The 15,070-nt window shown below is 36.6% G+C and overlaps 1 protein-coding gene across 1 annotated transcript; it reads left to right on the forward strand.

Annotated features, from left to right (window-relative positions):
* Nucleotides 1–9,063: 9,063 nt before the first annotated feature.
* On the forward strand, nt 9,064–14,523 carry LOC136070558 (ankyrin repeat-containing protein BDA1-like). Its single transcript, XM_065780647.1, has 2 exons — nt 9,064–9,708; nt 13,789–14,523. The coding sequence occupies exons 1-2, from the start codon at nt 9,064–9,066 to the stop codon at nt 14,521–14,523; spliced, it is 1,380 nt and encodes a 459-aa protein (XP_065636719.1).
* Nucleotides 14,524–15,070: the final 547 nt, after the last annotated feature.

A 15,070-nucleotide genomic window follows, 5' to 3' on the forward strand; every position in this document is an offset into this window, starting at 1 on the left:
TATTTCTTTCCATATATATATATATATATATATATAGCCGGACCTATAACTTGTCTTTAGCCAAAGAATCAAAAGGGTTTGATATCAATTAAATAGTCATTGGTAAAAGGGAAACTACATTAAACAAACAAACTAAGCAGGGAGAGAAGGATCAGAGATGGTCCTGTTAACAAACAAGCCATCTCTATCCGAGCTTAACAGCTCCAACAGATCCACAGGCGGATCTTGATACAACAAAAAAGAACTCTCTTGAACAGTCCCTATACTAGCCAAACGGTCAGCACACGAATTAGCTTCACGATAACAATGCATGATCCGGACATGGGGGATTTGGGAGATTAACTTCCTGCAATCATCAATGAGAGGCAAAACAGAAAGATTATTGTTTGTAGACCTGGTGAGGAGCTGAACAACAGCCATAGCATCAATTTGAACGTTAACTGCATTCAGCTGCATAGTTTTACAAAGCATAAGACCATCTCTAAGGCCCCACAACTCTGCAACAAAACTATTCAAACACCCAAGCCTCCTAGAGAAACCCCCGAGCCACTCTCCTTGCTCGTTCCTAACCAATCCACCACAACCAGCTCTGCTCGAACTAGCTGATGCAGCACCATCAGTATTAAGGCAGTACCAACCAGCTTGAGGCTTCTCCCATCTGACATGAACCACCTTTATGCTACCTGCAACTTTCAGAGACAGCCCACAATGCTGAAACTCTACTGCCTGAAACAAAGCATCCTTATGGACAGAAGACTGAACATGTTGGTTCTTAAAAACCACACCATTTCTATGCTTCCACATAAGCCAAACAGCAAAGGGAAAGACAATACTCCAAGGGGGATGGCTGCTCACTCTATTCCCATTAAACTTGCAGTTTTTCTCAAGCCAAGAACTCAGATTACCCTCATAGAAGTTGTTGTGTTCATGGATTCCCAACTGCCCCCAAGTAAGTTTAGCTACCTCACAATCCCTCAATCTATGTAGAATGGATTCAGGTTCCCTTTGGCACAAAGGGCAAGTAGCCGACTCCTTTAAACACCTTCTAACAAGGCACTCTCCCACTCCGATACTGTTATGCAAACATTGCCAGATAAAATGTCTTTATTCTAGGCAAGGTGTCTAGCTTCCACACCCAACTACCAGAAAAAGAACTCCCTTCCACCACACTACCTGTGGCTATAGAGTAAGCATATTTCAAATCAAAATCCCCTTTCTTCGCACCTACCCAAAACAACCTATCTTCTTCTTAGTCAGCTCAAAAAGAAAATGGAATGGAGTTAATATCCATAAGAACCTGCCTTGGTAACACAAAGGAAATCCTAGACCAATCCCACCCTTGCAAACCAAAAACATCCTTAACCCGAAGAGATTCATCTACAACAATGAAAGGGCCATGAATAGTTGATCTTAAAGACCCATTGGGGACCCAATTGTCATGCCAAACACTCAAAGTGCTATTTCTCCCCAGAATCCACCTACTCCCCTTCTTGAATACTTCACTCCCCATTTTCATAGCCTTCCAAGCCCTAGAACAAGGAAGTCTATCACCATTCTTGGCCCTAAGCCTACGGCTAGAACAGTATTTTTTGTTAAGAACTTTAACCCACAAAGCATCCTTTTCCACATGGAATCTCCAATTTAGCTTGGCCAACAAAGCTTGGTTCCTTCCCTTAGCTGATTGAATTCCTAGACCCCCTTCCTCCTTAGATTTGGTCACTTTATGCCATCCAACCCAATGAGTTTTTTTGGCATCTTCCATCAACCCCCACAAGAAATTTCGATTAACCCTATCAATATTGTCAAGCAACTTCTTCGGAAGAGCCGTGCACTGCATAATGTACGCTGGGATGGTAGAAGTAAATGCTTGAATCAAAACAGCCCTACCAGCCAACGAAAGAAGGTTGGCTTTCCAACTAGCCAATTTATTCTTAACCCTATCCAGCACAAAGCTAAGATCTTCATTGTTGGTCCCACGATGCTTTATGGGAAATCCCAAGTACTTACCAAGGTTGGGGGTGGAATGAAATCCTAATATATCACATAAGGATTCTCTAGTAACAACATCAACATTTGGGGAGAAAAACACCCTTGATTTGCTAGCACTTATTGACTACCCAGATCTAGCACAAAAATCATCCAACACATCCCTAATAGTCGAACAATTGACATGATCCGCCTTAGCAAAGAGCACCAAATCATCCGCGAAGAAGAGATGCGAGAAAGCAGCCCCACTTATGGAACTTTTGACGGGGGTCCAGAACTTTTCCTCACATTTCCCCTCAATAAGATGGCCAAGGGCTTCCATACAAAGGATGAATAAATAGGGAGATAGCGGATCGCCTTGCCTAATTCCTCGAGAGGGGAGAATAGGCTCCATGTTCCCTCCATTAAAATGGAATGGAAGTAGAAACCGACGACACACAACTCATTATAAGGCTAACCAAATTTTGGGGAAGGTTAGCATTGATTAGCACTTCCCGAATAAAACTCCATTCAACCTTGTCATATGCCTTCTCCAAATCCAATTTGATGGCCATGTACCCCACCTTAACCTTCTGACTACTAATAGTATGGATGAGTTCTTGGACCACAATGGCATTGTCCACACTTCTCCTTCCTAGAACAAAAGCTGACTGAAGAGGGGAAACAAGTTTGTCAAGGTAAGGCCAGATCCTAGCAACAATAATCTTGGTGACCATCTTGTACACTGTGTTACATAAACTAATTGGGCGGTAATTTCCCAATCTCTCCGAACCCGCTATCTTGGGGATCAACACAATATTGGTGCGGTTAAGATAATCCGGAATTTTACACTCCATGAAAGCTTTTTTCACTTCTGCCTTCACCGAATTTCCCACAATAAGCCAGAATCTTTGAAAAAATCCTGCATGGAGACCATCTGAACCCGGCGCTTTGAAAGCCTTCAAAGCCCATAACCCTTCCTTGATCTCCACATCCGTGACCACAGCACCCAATTTGGATCTCTCTTCCTCAGTCAACACAGCTTGCCACTTAGACGGCCGAGGGGGATGAAAAGGAGAGGACTCCAAGCTAGTTGTGAATAAATTCTCAAAACCCCCTCTAATAAAATTCATGGTCCCAACTTCACTTTGAATCCATTCCCCAAAATCATTTTTAATGCATGAAATTTTATTGCGCCGTCTCCTCACCATGGTAGTCAAATGGTGAAATGCAGTATTTCGATCACCCTCAACCAGCCTATTAATTCTAGATTTTTGCACCCAAAACTCCTCCTCTTGGTTTAACAAAACATTTAGCCCTTTGAGCAGATCCTTCTGTAGCTCAAGCAGAGAATGCGAGGGGTAGCTGGCTATGGCTTTTTGGATGCCATTAAGGCGAGCCATAACTCGCTTCTTTTTACCGAAAATATTCCCAAAATGATTTCTGTTCCAATCCGTAGCTTTCTTGGAAAAATTTTCAATAGATTCCCAAAGCGGACGGGCTTGACCCCACGCATCCATGACAATTCCTGGGAAAGATAAATCTGAAAGCCAAACACTATGAAACTTGAACAGTCTGGGGAGAAACACACCAGTACTTGGGTTTGACTCTAGAAGAACCGGGCAATGATCAGACACACATCTAGTAAGGTGAGTTACTCTAGCATCCGGATAAGCAACATACCACTTAGGATTGGCAAAGAAGCGGTCAATTCTTTCTTGGACAAGAGCGTTGACATTCCGTTTATTTGTCCAAGTAAACCGGGGTCCCACAAACCCCATATCAATCATATTACAGCAGTCAAGCACTTCATTAAAAATCAGAGACCTGTTTGAGCTAACACTTCTACTCCCAAACTTATCCCCTTCAATAAGAACCTCATTAAAATCCCCAGCAATAATCCAAGGCATGTCATGTAGGTTAGCAACATTTTTTAAATTATTCCACAAAATGCATCTTTCATGAAATCTAGCGCTAGCATACACAACAGAGCAAATGAATTCAAAATTAGAAAGCGGAACCTTCACCAAAACATGAATTTCTTGTTCTGATATGGCCAGCTGAGTCACCTAAACTCTATCCGAATTCCAAAGGAGCCAAAGACCCCCCGCGAAACCTATAGTCTCTGTATGAATTGCCTCGTCAAACGGAAGTCTATCAGTGATGTCTCTGGCTCGAACACCCCCAATCCGGGTCTCCATAATGATCATCACAGCTGGATCATGGTTCTGCACCAAGTCCCTAACATGATTCCGAAAAGAGGGCTTCAAAGCGCCTCGACAATTCCAAGCAATAATATTCATGATTAAACAAAGATTGGGGGTCGGACATACATCAAATGGAAGGAGAAACATCGCCCCCTCCATCAAAATCCATCCGATCAGTCGCACCACTTCCATCATCTGTCCTTGTTCCAGCACTCCCACCATCTTCTCGGCAGCAATTGAGAGTAGATTGAACTCCGTGATGGGTTCCATCATCCTTCTCTCTGTCAAACCTTCCTCCGGATTCACTGGCAGAGTGCACAAAACCAATTTTTATCCTATCCCCCACTCTCGGCGTGTCTCTCTTCATTCCCCAATTTTTGTCTGTCAGAGGGAATAACCCCACTGTTGAGCTCGATGTGCACGTTGGATGAGCCAGGATCCTGATCCTCCCTTCCACAAAGATCGCCCACGTTGTTGATGGAGTTAACTCCGAAAATGAAATCTCCATTCACCTCGGAATTGAGAGCTGAAATGTTTGCAGACCAAACAGATGGAGTGAGCACGTTGTCTCTCCGATTGGCAGCAGAGCTAGGAGAATGATGGAGATGCCTAGCACGCGCAGCTTCTTTTTTGCCCTTAACTGAATTCGATTTGGGCTTTGTTTTTATTACTTCACTGTTATCTCGGTTAGTACCTTCAGAAAAGACTTGAACTGAGCCCATGCATGCCGGCCCACCCAAAGCAGAGGAATGAACACTTAAAGGTCGTGTTGGGCTTGACGGACTCGATCTTATCTCAGCTTGGGCCTTTCTTTTTCCCTCTGAGCCCTTAATACTCGGCCCACCTCTTTCCCTTTCAAAACCAGTCTTGACCAACGACACAAATTTCTTTTGTTGGTCGTCTTCCACACCAGGTAACCTGCTTACATTACTTTTCATCGCCCCTCTGTTTTCTTTCTTTTTTCGTGTAATCACCATCCAGGGTCCATAGACTTCCTCAGACTGACCCCCCTCCAAAGTGTCTGGAGCCTCGGACTGCGCTCCAGCTATTTCCTCAGTAGCTAGTGGTCCTTGATCAGCTTTTTCTTTGTCGTTTACCACAACGAAATCTTTCGGTGGAGATTGTGGTGGTTTGATATATATAATCAATAGCTTTCTTTATATATATGTAATATAATATGGACTGGAAATCAAGACTCAAGAGGTTGCCTTTGCTAGAATTTTGTACGGTGAGAACAAGAAAAGAAAGGATCACGATGCTATGACATTAAATGTCCCATAAAGTGGCTGAAGATTAAAAGCCAAACCGTGTAATACAATTTCAAATATGCATAAATATTGCCATTTGTTTTTGACTTTCCTTAAACCAAATGGTAAACGTTTGTGTATATATGGTAACTTATTATAACATAAAATAACTCAATAATAGCTGTATATTTAAGTGTTGAAATATCTTCCATATATGATGTTATTATGTCATATTCAAATAAGAATGTTTGAATACAAAACGTTTAAAATGGAAAATAAATAAAATTAAAAAAAAAAAAGAAAAAGAAAGATAACCCTGTGGGCTCTTTAAATGAGCTTTTATTGTATGATCATGGACTTTTAATGAGTTTGGCTTGGATAAGTTTACAAGTTTTATGAAAGTCTTATATATATATATATATATATTTATATTGTTTGGTATTGAAATTTTTGTTCCAATTGGCAAACCTGAATGAACATTGATAATATCTTTCTTGAAAATCTATTGATAAAAAATGAATTTAAATTCTGAATATTTTTGTTGAAAATATAAATATTAATGTGTCAGTAGAGCTAGAAATTAGTTCTTGATAATTATGGAACCGTACATATTTAAGAACTGAATAATTATAAAATTATATATAGGTTGAAAGTGCATGATTTTATCTCTTGGATCTACTAACGCATCAAGTATAGAAACCTTTTTCACGTGAAAAGAGTCAAAGACCTAAATAATGTTCATCATTCTTAGGTTTCTATACTTGATGTGCTAGTTGATCCAAGAGACGTAAAACCCTGCACTTTCTGAATCTAAATTTTCTGTCTCATCAATTGTGCTCCACTTCATACTCCACCAATAAAATTTAGACAGCTAGCCTTTCTCATTAAATAAAATATCTCATTAAATGAGACAACTAGTCTCTCTCATTAAAGTCAGAGTTATCTTATTTAATGAGAGAGGCTAATTGTCCAAATTTTATTAGTGGAGCATGAAGTGGAGCACAATTAATAAGACAGAAGATTTGAACTTGCACTTTCTTAAGAGTTTGAACTTGTATGTATACTTTTTTGCTTATGATTTTAATTCTATAATGAATATTCTTTTATTTCAAGTAAAGATATATATAGTATTTTTTTTTTGTTAATATAGGCAAAATTCAAATTCAACTTTATTATTTAACGATAATAATCTTTATTTATTTATTTTTTTGAGAGACATAATAATCTTTATTAGTTGAATTAACTGAAAGAACTTCTTTATATTTACCTAACATAAAAAAAATATCCTTCTCAAAAAAAGAAAAAGAAAAACATACAAAAAAAAAGGACCAACCAGCCATGAAAATTGCTAGTAAAATGGAGGAGAGAAGAAATGTTGGCGAGTTTAAAAAAGTTGCATAGATATGTCCGGTTGGATTAAATTTATTATTGCTGAAATAGAAAATTAAAAACATTGTAGCAAAATAATTTTAAAATGTGCAAATAGTACCGTGAGACTCATTTTTAATATTTTTAAATGTATAAACAGTGATACTACAGTACTACTACAGTAAAAATTGTTCCCTGCACAATACATCCATGTGATTGTACTGTTCACGTGCAGGGAAGAAAAAAAAAAAAAAAATCTAAAAACGCAGACTGAGAGACGCAGACTCCCAACCCAAACGCTCACTTTATCTAACAAAATGATAAGAGACGCGGACGTCCAACCCAAACGCTCACTTTGGGTCTGTTTGGATTGAACTTATTGTTGCTGAAACTGAAAACTGAAAACTGAAAATACTGTAGCAAAATAATTTTTACATTGTGAATAGTACCGGTGGGACCCATTTTTAATATTTTTAGTACATAAACAGTATATGCACAGTACATAAACAGTACATATACTGTTCATGAACTGCACATTTTGTCTCCTAAAGTCAACCTAAGCGGCTGAAAAAAAAAAAAAAAAACGCCAACACCAGACGCAAACGTGCAATCCAAACCGCACCTTTATCTAACAAAATGATAAGGCATTAGGGATTGAGATTCGGTGCAATCCGGGCATTAGAGGTTTTACACCACCTGTGTCAGATAAAACGAGATTGATGGGATGGTTTATTCGTCCCCTGGCCCTTCTTCTGGACAAGGATGTTGTCTGAGGGATTTGTGCTGGGTCCATCAATTATTATTATTATTTTTTGGATGAGATAGTGTCATATCGTTATCAAATATTACAGCTAGCTAGCATGAAATATGTAAATAAAGTTTGTACAACAAGTCCAGAATGTGTTAAAAGGTACCTATAGGTTTGAGAAATTCGAAGCATGATGGCCAGGAATTCCTAGTTTTATGTAATATAGCAGAATTTTCAATGGACAAATTTTTGCCCTCAATCTTGACGCATACCATCTAGTCATTTTTTAATCTATGATATTTACTTGGTTTTTTCTTTTTTGGTAGAAACATTGACTTCGTTTTACCATAGCTTTTTATTGTACTTGATACGCTCTCCCTCATGCCGGTTATGTTAGGCCATTTGCTTAGCTTTAGCTCTTCCATTCTCATTTTTCAAGAGCCTCATAGAATCTAACTCCAAAACTTCTGTTTTCTGCTTATTTTATTTTATTTTTTAAAATCAAATTCTCCAAAACTTCTCAATGGAGAGACTAAGGGTCCGTTTGGATACAGCTGAAAACTGAAAACTGAAAAACACTGTAGCTAAATAATTTTTAAATGTGTGAATAATATCGTGGGACTCATATTTAATGAAAAAATTGCTGAAAAGTGAAAATTGTGAGTTCGTGAATAGTAAAATTTTGGTTGAAAGGTCAAACTTTGCGGCTACTGTTCATTGAACAGTAACCGCAACAGTACATAAACAGTAAAAAAAGACTGAAACCCGAGAAAAAAAAAAATGCAGAAACGCAAACGCGCGTTTCAGCTTTTCCGCCCAAGCCAAACGGTCTCTAAGTGGGTGTTTAGATTCATGTTTTTCCCTCACGTTTGCGTTTTTTGCCTTTTTTTTATTTTTTATTTTTTTAGCATGTATAAACAGTAATCACACTATTCATGCACCTATAGATTCACTGTGTAGGAGACAAAATGCACTGTTCATATACTGTTCACGCATTATTTACGGGTCTCACGACACTATTTATATATTTAAAAATTATTTTACTATAGTGTTTTCAGTTTTCAGCAAAATAAGTTATATCCAAACGGTGACTTTTGGCCACAACAAATTTCTTCTCCTTGAAAAATGAAAATATAAGAAAATAAAGAAATTGCTAATATTTTCACTACCATGAATTGTATTTTATTAAAAGCCATTATCAAGCATAACTTTCAAGGAAGATGCTAAGTCATTTTTTAATGCTTGGCATACCTTGACTTCAAATGTCCAATCCTTTGCCACAATCTCCAGTCTTACAGCTTCTATAAAAAGAGACCCCTAGCTCTTGCAAAGAACATAATTATTTGCTCCTCATCTCCAGTCTTGCAGCTTCTATAAAAAGAGACCCCTAGCTCTAGCAAATAACATAATTAGTACTCCCATCGTTTTGTTCACTCCTGCTAGCCGTTATATATAACAACTAAATTTTCATTATCTTCTTTCATACCAAGGAAACCCTAGGCCTTATTATATCAGCCTTCTCTATAAAATGGAGGATGAGAGAGTTGAGAAGTTGAACCAGGCTGCGAGAATTGAGAGGTTGAACCAGGCTGCTCTAGGGGGGGATATTAATGATTTTTACAACTTGATTAAGGAGGATGTAAAACTTTTGGAGCACATTGATGAGCTACCATTTGTTGAAACTCCTTTGCACAAAGTTGCATCTGCTACGGAGACACATATCCCATTCGCCATGGAGATGCTAAGATTAAAGCCCTCATTTGTCAGGAAGCTGAATCCGGATGGGCTTAGCCCCATTCACGTTGCTTTACTGAATGGGAAAACCCAGGTGGTGCGTTGGCTTCTAAAGGTTGATGGGGACCTTGTTCGTGTCAAAGGAAGGGAGGGTATGACTCCTTTGCATTATGCAGCAGCAACAGAGGATCACCATGATCTATTGGTCGAATTTCTAAAAGTCTGTCCTGATTCTATTGAAGATGTGACGATTAGAAATGAGACTGCTTTACATGTTGCGGTAAAATGGAAAAAGCTAGAGGCTTTTAAACGCTTGGTGGAACGGCTCCGACAAAACAAGTCTAAAAAAACCATGCCATGGAAGAGGAAAATACTGAACTGGAAGGATGAGGAAGGCAACACTGTGTTGCACGTTGCCGTATCTACAAATCAGCCCGAGGCAAGCTCTCTCCTTTTCTCAATTATTTACTAACCTAAAATTTGTGTTGTGAATGATATGAAGCAAGTGTCCTAGCCATTGCTATCCGGTATCCAGTGATCAAAACCATAAATACATGTCAAAGATTTTAGAGCAGTGCTAATTATACAATATTTTTTTTATAACATATCTCAAAATTGACAAATTGAAATCTGTTTCTTATATATATATATATGGATACATACATACATCATTTTGATGTTTACCATTTAAAACTAGCCACCTGAATATTATAAAAAAAAATTTCCAAAGAAAAAGTTGAGGGTATAGATTAATTTGAGTATTTTGGCAACAGGTTTCTATTTTTTAAAAACCAAACCACAAGATTATTTTGGCAAAAAAGTCGTGGGTTAGATTTTGATGCTTGTTTTGGAATCAAAAATATTTATTCTTAAAATAATTAGGAGTTTCAATTAATAAAATATAAGTTCAATTGTTTTTTTAACACAATAATTATTACAATGAGGAATGATGGATTTGAATCTTGAGAAAAAAAAAATACCAATTATAAAATATTAATAAAATAAATAAAGTTTCATTTTATTTTTTTATCATGACATATATAATTTTTCATTGTATGATTTTATTTTAATCACTAATTAGTCTTCACTCAAAATAAAATAAAAATTTTGTTAGAAACTGTGAAATATTTGTTTTCCATGTAATTATGCCATGTACCTGAAGGATCAACTATATTATCTTGTTATTTTCTTTTCTCAAGTATATATGTTTGAAAATTATTCATTTTTTATTAGTAGATAATTTTTTTAATCAAGGTTACTATTTTTTACAAATTTATTTTATTTTTTGTATTTAGTTAATATCAAATTAGTTATGACATTATTGCGGTTGAACTCTGGTTAGATCTCAAAACTATCAACCTCTCCATTTTACAATTCTTTCAAAGATTTATGTTTTTTTAGACCTTGCTCTCATATTAGCATTTGTAGCAAATAAAGTTAAAAAAAAAAAAAAATCATATAATATGGATACAAAATTAATGTGACTTTTCTTGTTCCCATTCAACTTCAAAGATCAATGTTAGCTAACTTCACGGGAAATCCAACAAAAATTAAAAGATGAGGAAAATTAAAGATAGAAAGAAAATGAAGTACATAAAGGTTTATCAAGAGATTAAATGAGAATTTAAAAATAAAACAAAATGAAAAAACTTTTTGAATTATTTGGTTATCTTGAAATAGGGCAAATTATACACTTTGCTTGGTTGTCTACTGTACAACTCCTTGGTCTCTTATACAACACTAAGACAATTGTCAAAGACCCATCAGTCTCTTACTGATTCTAACTAACTTGCATAGTCCTAGCCAACTCTAATGTATCTCACATATGGACACTTAGGCACGTATACTCACTGCTGCATCACCGCCTGCACATCATAGCCTGCACAGCACTGCATCATAGCCTGCATCACTGTTGCATCACAGCCTGCACTGCATCCTCACGGCCTGCACTGCATCCCAACACCAGCCTCGTCTTATCATACAACATACAAACCAGCACTCTTATCATACAACATACAAACTATGCCTAACAATACCCCCCAGCTGGTACAAATTCTCCTTGTAATTTGACCTGAATTTAAGTTGTCTATTTATAGTTTAAAAATTAACACTTTATCCACTTAAGATAAGTTTCGTTAAAGTTCCGTAATCCACCTCATTTATTTTTTCCTTAAAACATAAGTGAGTATGATGAGAGATGTGGTGATGGAAATAGAAACGGTGGTTCTTCTTTGTCCATTTGCTTTCTCTCCAATTTCTCTGTTATTAATTAATTTATTATTTTTTTGTGGAGTTTTAATTTTCTTGCAAAGAGTTTGGAATGGTTTGTCTGAATTTTGAAGAAGTTTGTGATGGAGTAACGGTAGAGATGGGTTTGTGGTTTTCCTTTGAATACTGGGGGCTTTCAAAACTTGGATTGTTTTCTTATTTTGCAGCTTCTTATCTTCTCACGGTGGGGTTGTGGAGCTTGATTTCTTGTCTTGTTTTTAATTTTTCTTGATCTAGCTACAGAGTTGTTGCGTATACAGATTATTATTGGTCTCTTTTTTGTTTTACCTCTTAATTGTATACAACTCATAACTTTTAGAGTTTATACTTTATATTGTTCTATTGAAGTTCATGAGCCCAAGTTTCTAAATTTTTACAAATGCTACTTTTTGATCTTCTTTTCTTTGATTTTTTTTTTTAATTTTTAATTTTTATTTATTTTTTAATGTTTGATGGAAAAAGTAATAAGGTAGGGGCAATGTGTCAATTTTTAAACTCCAGATAAACAACTTAAATTTAGGTCAAACCACATATAGATAACCTGTAATTTGCCCAAAAGAAAATAATCTGACCATCTCACTATGTATTTGTTTGGATTCACTTTTCCTCACATTTGCATTTTTCTGCGTTTTTTTTCCCAGTATGAACAGTTTCGCAAAAATAAGTTGTATCCACGGCACTATTCAGTTATCATTTGTTGCATTTTTGGTACGAGTAGCTGACTTTGGACTTTAAAGCTGAAAGGAAAATAAAAGTTCATTTTGTATAATTAGGAAATTTCAGTAAGCTTCTTTTAAATTATTTTAAAATTTAAATAGTTTCAAACATATTATACAAGAATAGAAAAATATAAGATAATATAGTTAATCCTTAAAATACTATAATATAATTTTTTTTTTAATTTAAAAATATCTCTTCTTCTACTGGCGTAGCCAGGGGGAGCCATGGCCCCCTAGCTTTTTAAAAATTTCCTTAGAGTAGGTAAAAACACTTGTAGCTTTAGAAGAAAATTTGCATACTGTCCCCTTGAAATTTTCGAATTTTGCCTCTAAAAGTAAAATTTAGATCAAGAGATTAAGGCCATATTTAATTTGCCTAATTTTTATCACCTATCACTTACTTTTAGTGAGATCCACATTAGTTGTGCTTGTTTGGCTTTGTTTTAGTTTCTGATCACACATAAAAGTGAGTGAAAGTGATAGAAAATAGGATCACAATTTGGTTGTTTCCGGATCATGAGATATGGGTGGTGGTGGCAAACTTGTAATTAACTAAAGTCAAGTGGGTCCCGACAGCAGGTCAAGTCCCATCCCATGCAGAGCAAGTGCAGAGAACTTATTGTCACCAACGGGTACATGCACTATTCCAATTTCAGCTTTTATTGATTTCCCTGATTCACTCTCATTTCCTCTCTTCAACTTTCACATATTGCTTTGTACACCTGCTTTGTAATTGATTTTGGTGGGACTTAGTGATTGACACAAAGGTGAGTGTTTGAATTGAAAAATCTATTGAGATATTCCACTCAAACGACCCACCAAGCAGGGTTATGAGTTTATTTGAGATAGAGTTAATAAGAATAGAGTTAGGAGTTTGAGTGATAGGTTACGAGGGATGAGTGACATTCAAACCAAATAGAACCCTTCTAAAAAAAATCATAAAATTACTTTAGCTTTTGAAATTTTTAAGCAGTCCAGAAAACCCAAAGAACTAAGTTGGTACCAAAAGAATAAAATTAAATTAGTGCAAATAAGTACTATCCATATAATGGCCCATTCACCCTGGGGCCCTGGCTGTCCAAACACTAACTAGGAACGAAACCTAAATTACTCCTTTAAACGTATTCCAAATCACCAGAGGGAAAAAAAAAACCCCAAAACAAATCTGTCTAGTTACTGTGTTTGTAGTGGACCTGCTCCTTTCAGTCGCCAATTAAATAACCGTGAATCCGTGAGTCTGTGTTCTTCTGGGCTCCGGCTCCAGTCCAAGCCGGTGACCACCATCGCCAGTACGGCGGTACATATCTCTTGCACTCTCCCTCTCTCGCTCTCTATCACTCTTGCTCTGTTTGTAGTGTACTGCCTACAGACTTTTTTATTATTATTTATAATCTACTGCTACAGAGTATAGACTAATGGTAAAAAAGTTAATGCATTTGGATTAACAAAAGGGATGGTATCAACTATATATCAAGACTTGAATAATTCACATTGATGAAATTAGTGACGGTGTATCAGACTACATTATGCAGGCTGTGAGGCTGTTACTAGATTCTGGTGTTGATATAAATGCCGAGAATTTAATGGGTGACACAGCAGGGGGCATCTTGGTAAAACGGCAAGAAGGAGTAGAGTACAGCAGAAGCAGCATGGAGATCAGTGAAATGTTACAGCGTGCTGAAGTTAATAAATGTGCACGTTACCTACGTTCCATAGTCTTATCTCTCGAGGAAATACGATTACTCCAGGTTGACAAATGGGCGAAAATATCGGACGACAGGCGCAATGTGGTTTTGGTGGTTGCTACTTTGCTTATGACAGTGACTTATCAAGGAGTACTGAGCCCTCCAGGGGGACTTTGGCAAGATTACTACTATCCAGGAAGCAGTCTGTCCAATGCTACTCATAAGCCCTACAGAGGTTTCAATGAAACTTCTCCTTATCTTACAAACATGGCAGGGGCAGCCATTGGCAGTACATTTTTATCTTTTTGGGTATTCCTGATAACAAATACTTTGACATTTATGCTCTCATACACAATAGTTCTTCTCGTCATTCCATCCGGGTATGTTATACTCCGCGCAGCCCTTGGCTCCCTCTCTGTCTGCTATATTGCTTCGATGACAATCATATTCCCGGTTTCTTTTTTATGTACCTATGCTTTAATCCTTATGATTCTGTTTTCTGTTATTTACGCACTATCTTTATCTGCAATACGGTCGACGCTGCATATCTCTGTGCTGATTCGTTCATGGAAGAAGAATTGATGGGAAAATGAAAATAAAGCCAAGCTTGGACCTGAATGCAATTGAAAATGTGTGCGTCAAGGTTTATTTTTACTTTATAGGTGTAAAATAAAGCTTTTGTTTCTAAGGGCATAATTGAGGTACGGGTACGACCCAATGTAATCCTCGAATGTTATTTATATTTCAATAAAGTTGTCTAATTGCCATCGGATTATTTATTTAAGTTATGAATTTGTAAAGAATTTGTTATCAAATTTGTAATCTAAATGTTTTTACATTTATGGCTTTAATTAGCATGAGCAAAGTAGTACTTGCACGTAATTAAATAATTTCTGGTAATTGTCATTGATTGTTCTTATATTCCAAATCCCCTTTGACCCTTTAAAGAATAAGCTTTTTATTCTATTATTATTATTATTATTATTTTTTTTTTTTTAGAAACAAACACATACAGAAGGGAGAGAAAAGAGGATTTTAACACAAAAACGCATTACAACTCTATTAAAAAACTATGGTAACTTTTAAGGGAGGGTCTTTAGAGAAGAAGCTAACGGTGAGTTTGTGATTG

This window comes from Quercus suber, unplaced genomic scaffold (assembly GCF_002906115.3).
Source record: "Quercus suber isolate HL8 unplaced genomic scaffold, Cork oak 2.0 scaffold_242, whole genome shotgun sequence".
NCBI lineage: Eukaryota > Viridiplantae > Streptophyta > Magnoliopsida > Fagales > Fagaceae > Quercus > Quercus suber.

Bases quoted from the DNA above. Each gene is read 5' to 3' on its own strand.
- LOC136070558 (XM_065780647.1), top strand. From the start codon at position 9,064: ATGGAGGATGAGAGAGTTGAGAAGTTGAACCAGGCTGCGAGAATTGAG. The intron at 9,709-13,788 runs GCAAGCTCTCTC...TACATTATGCAG, and splicing joins TATCTACAAATCAGCCCGAG to GCTGTGAGGCTGTTACTAGA.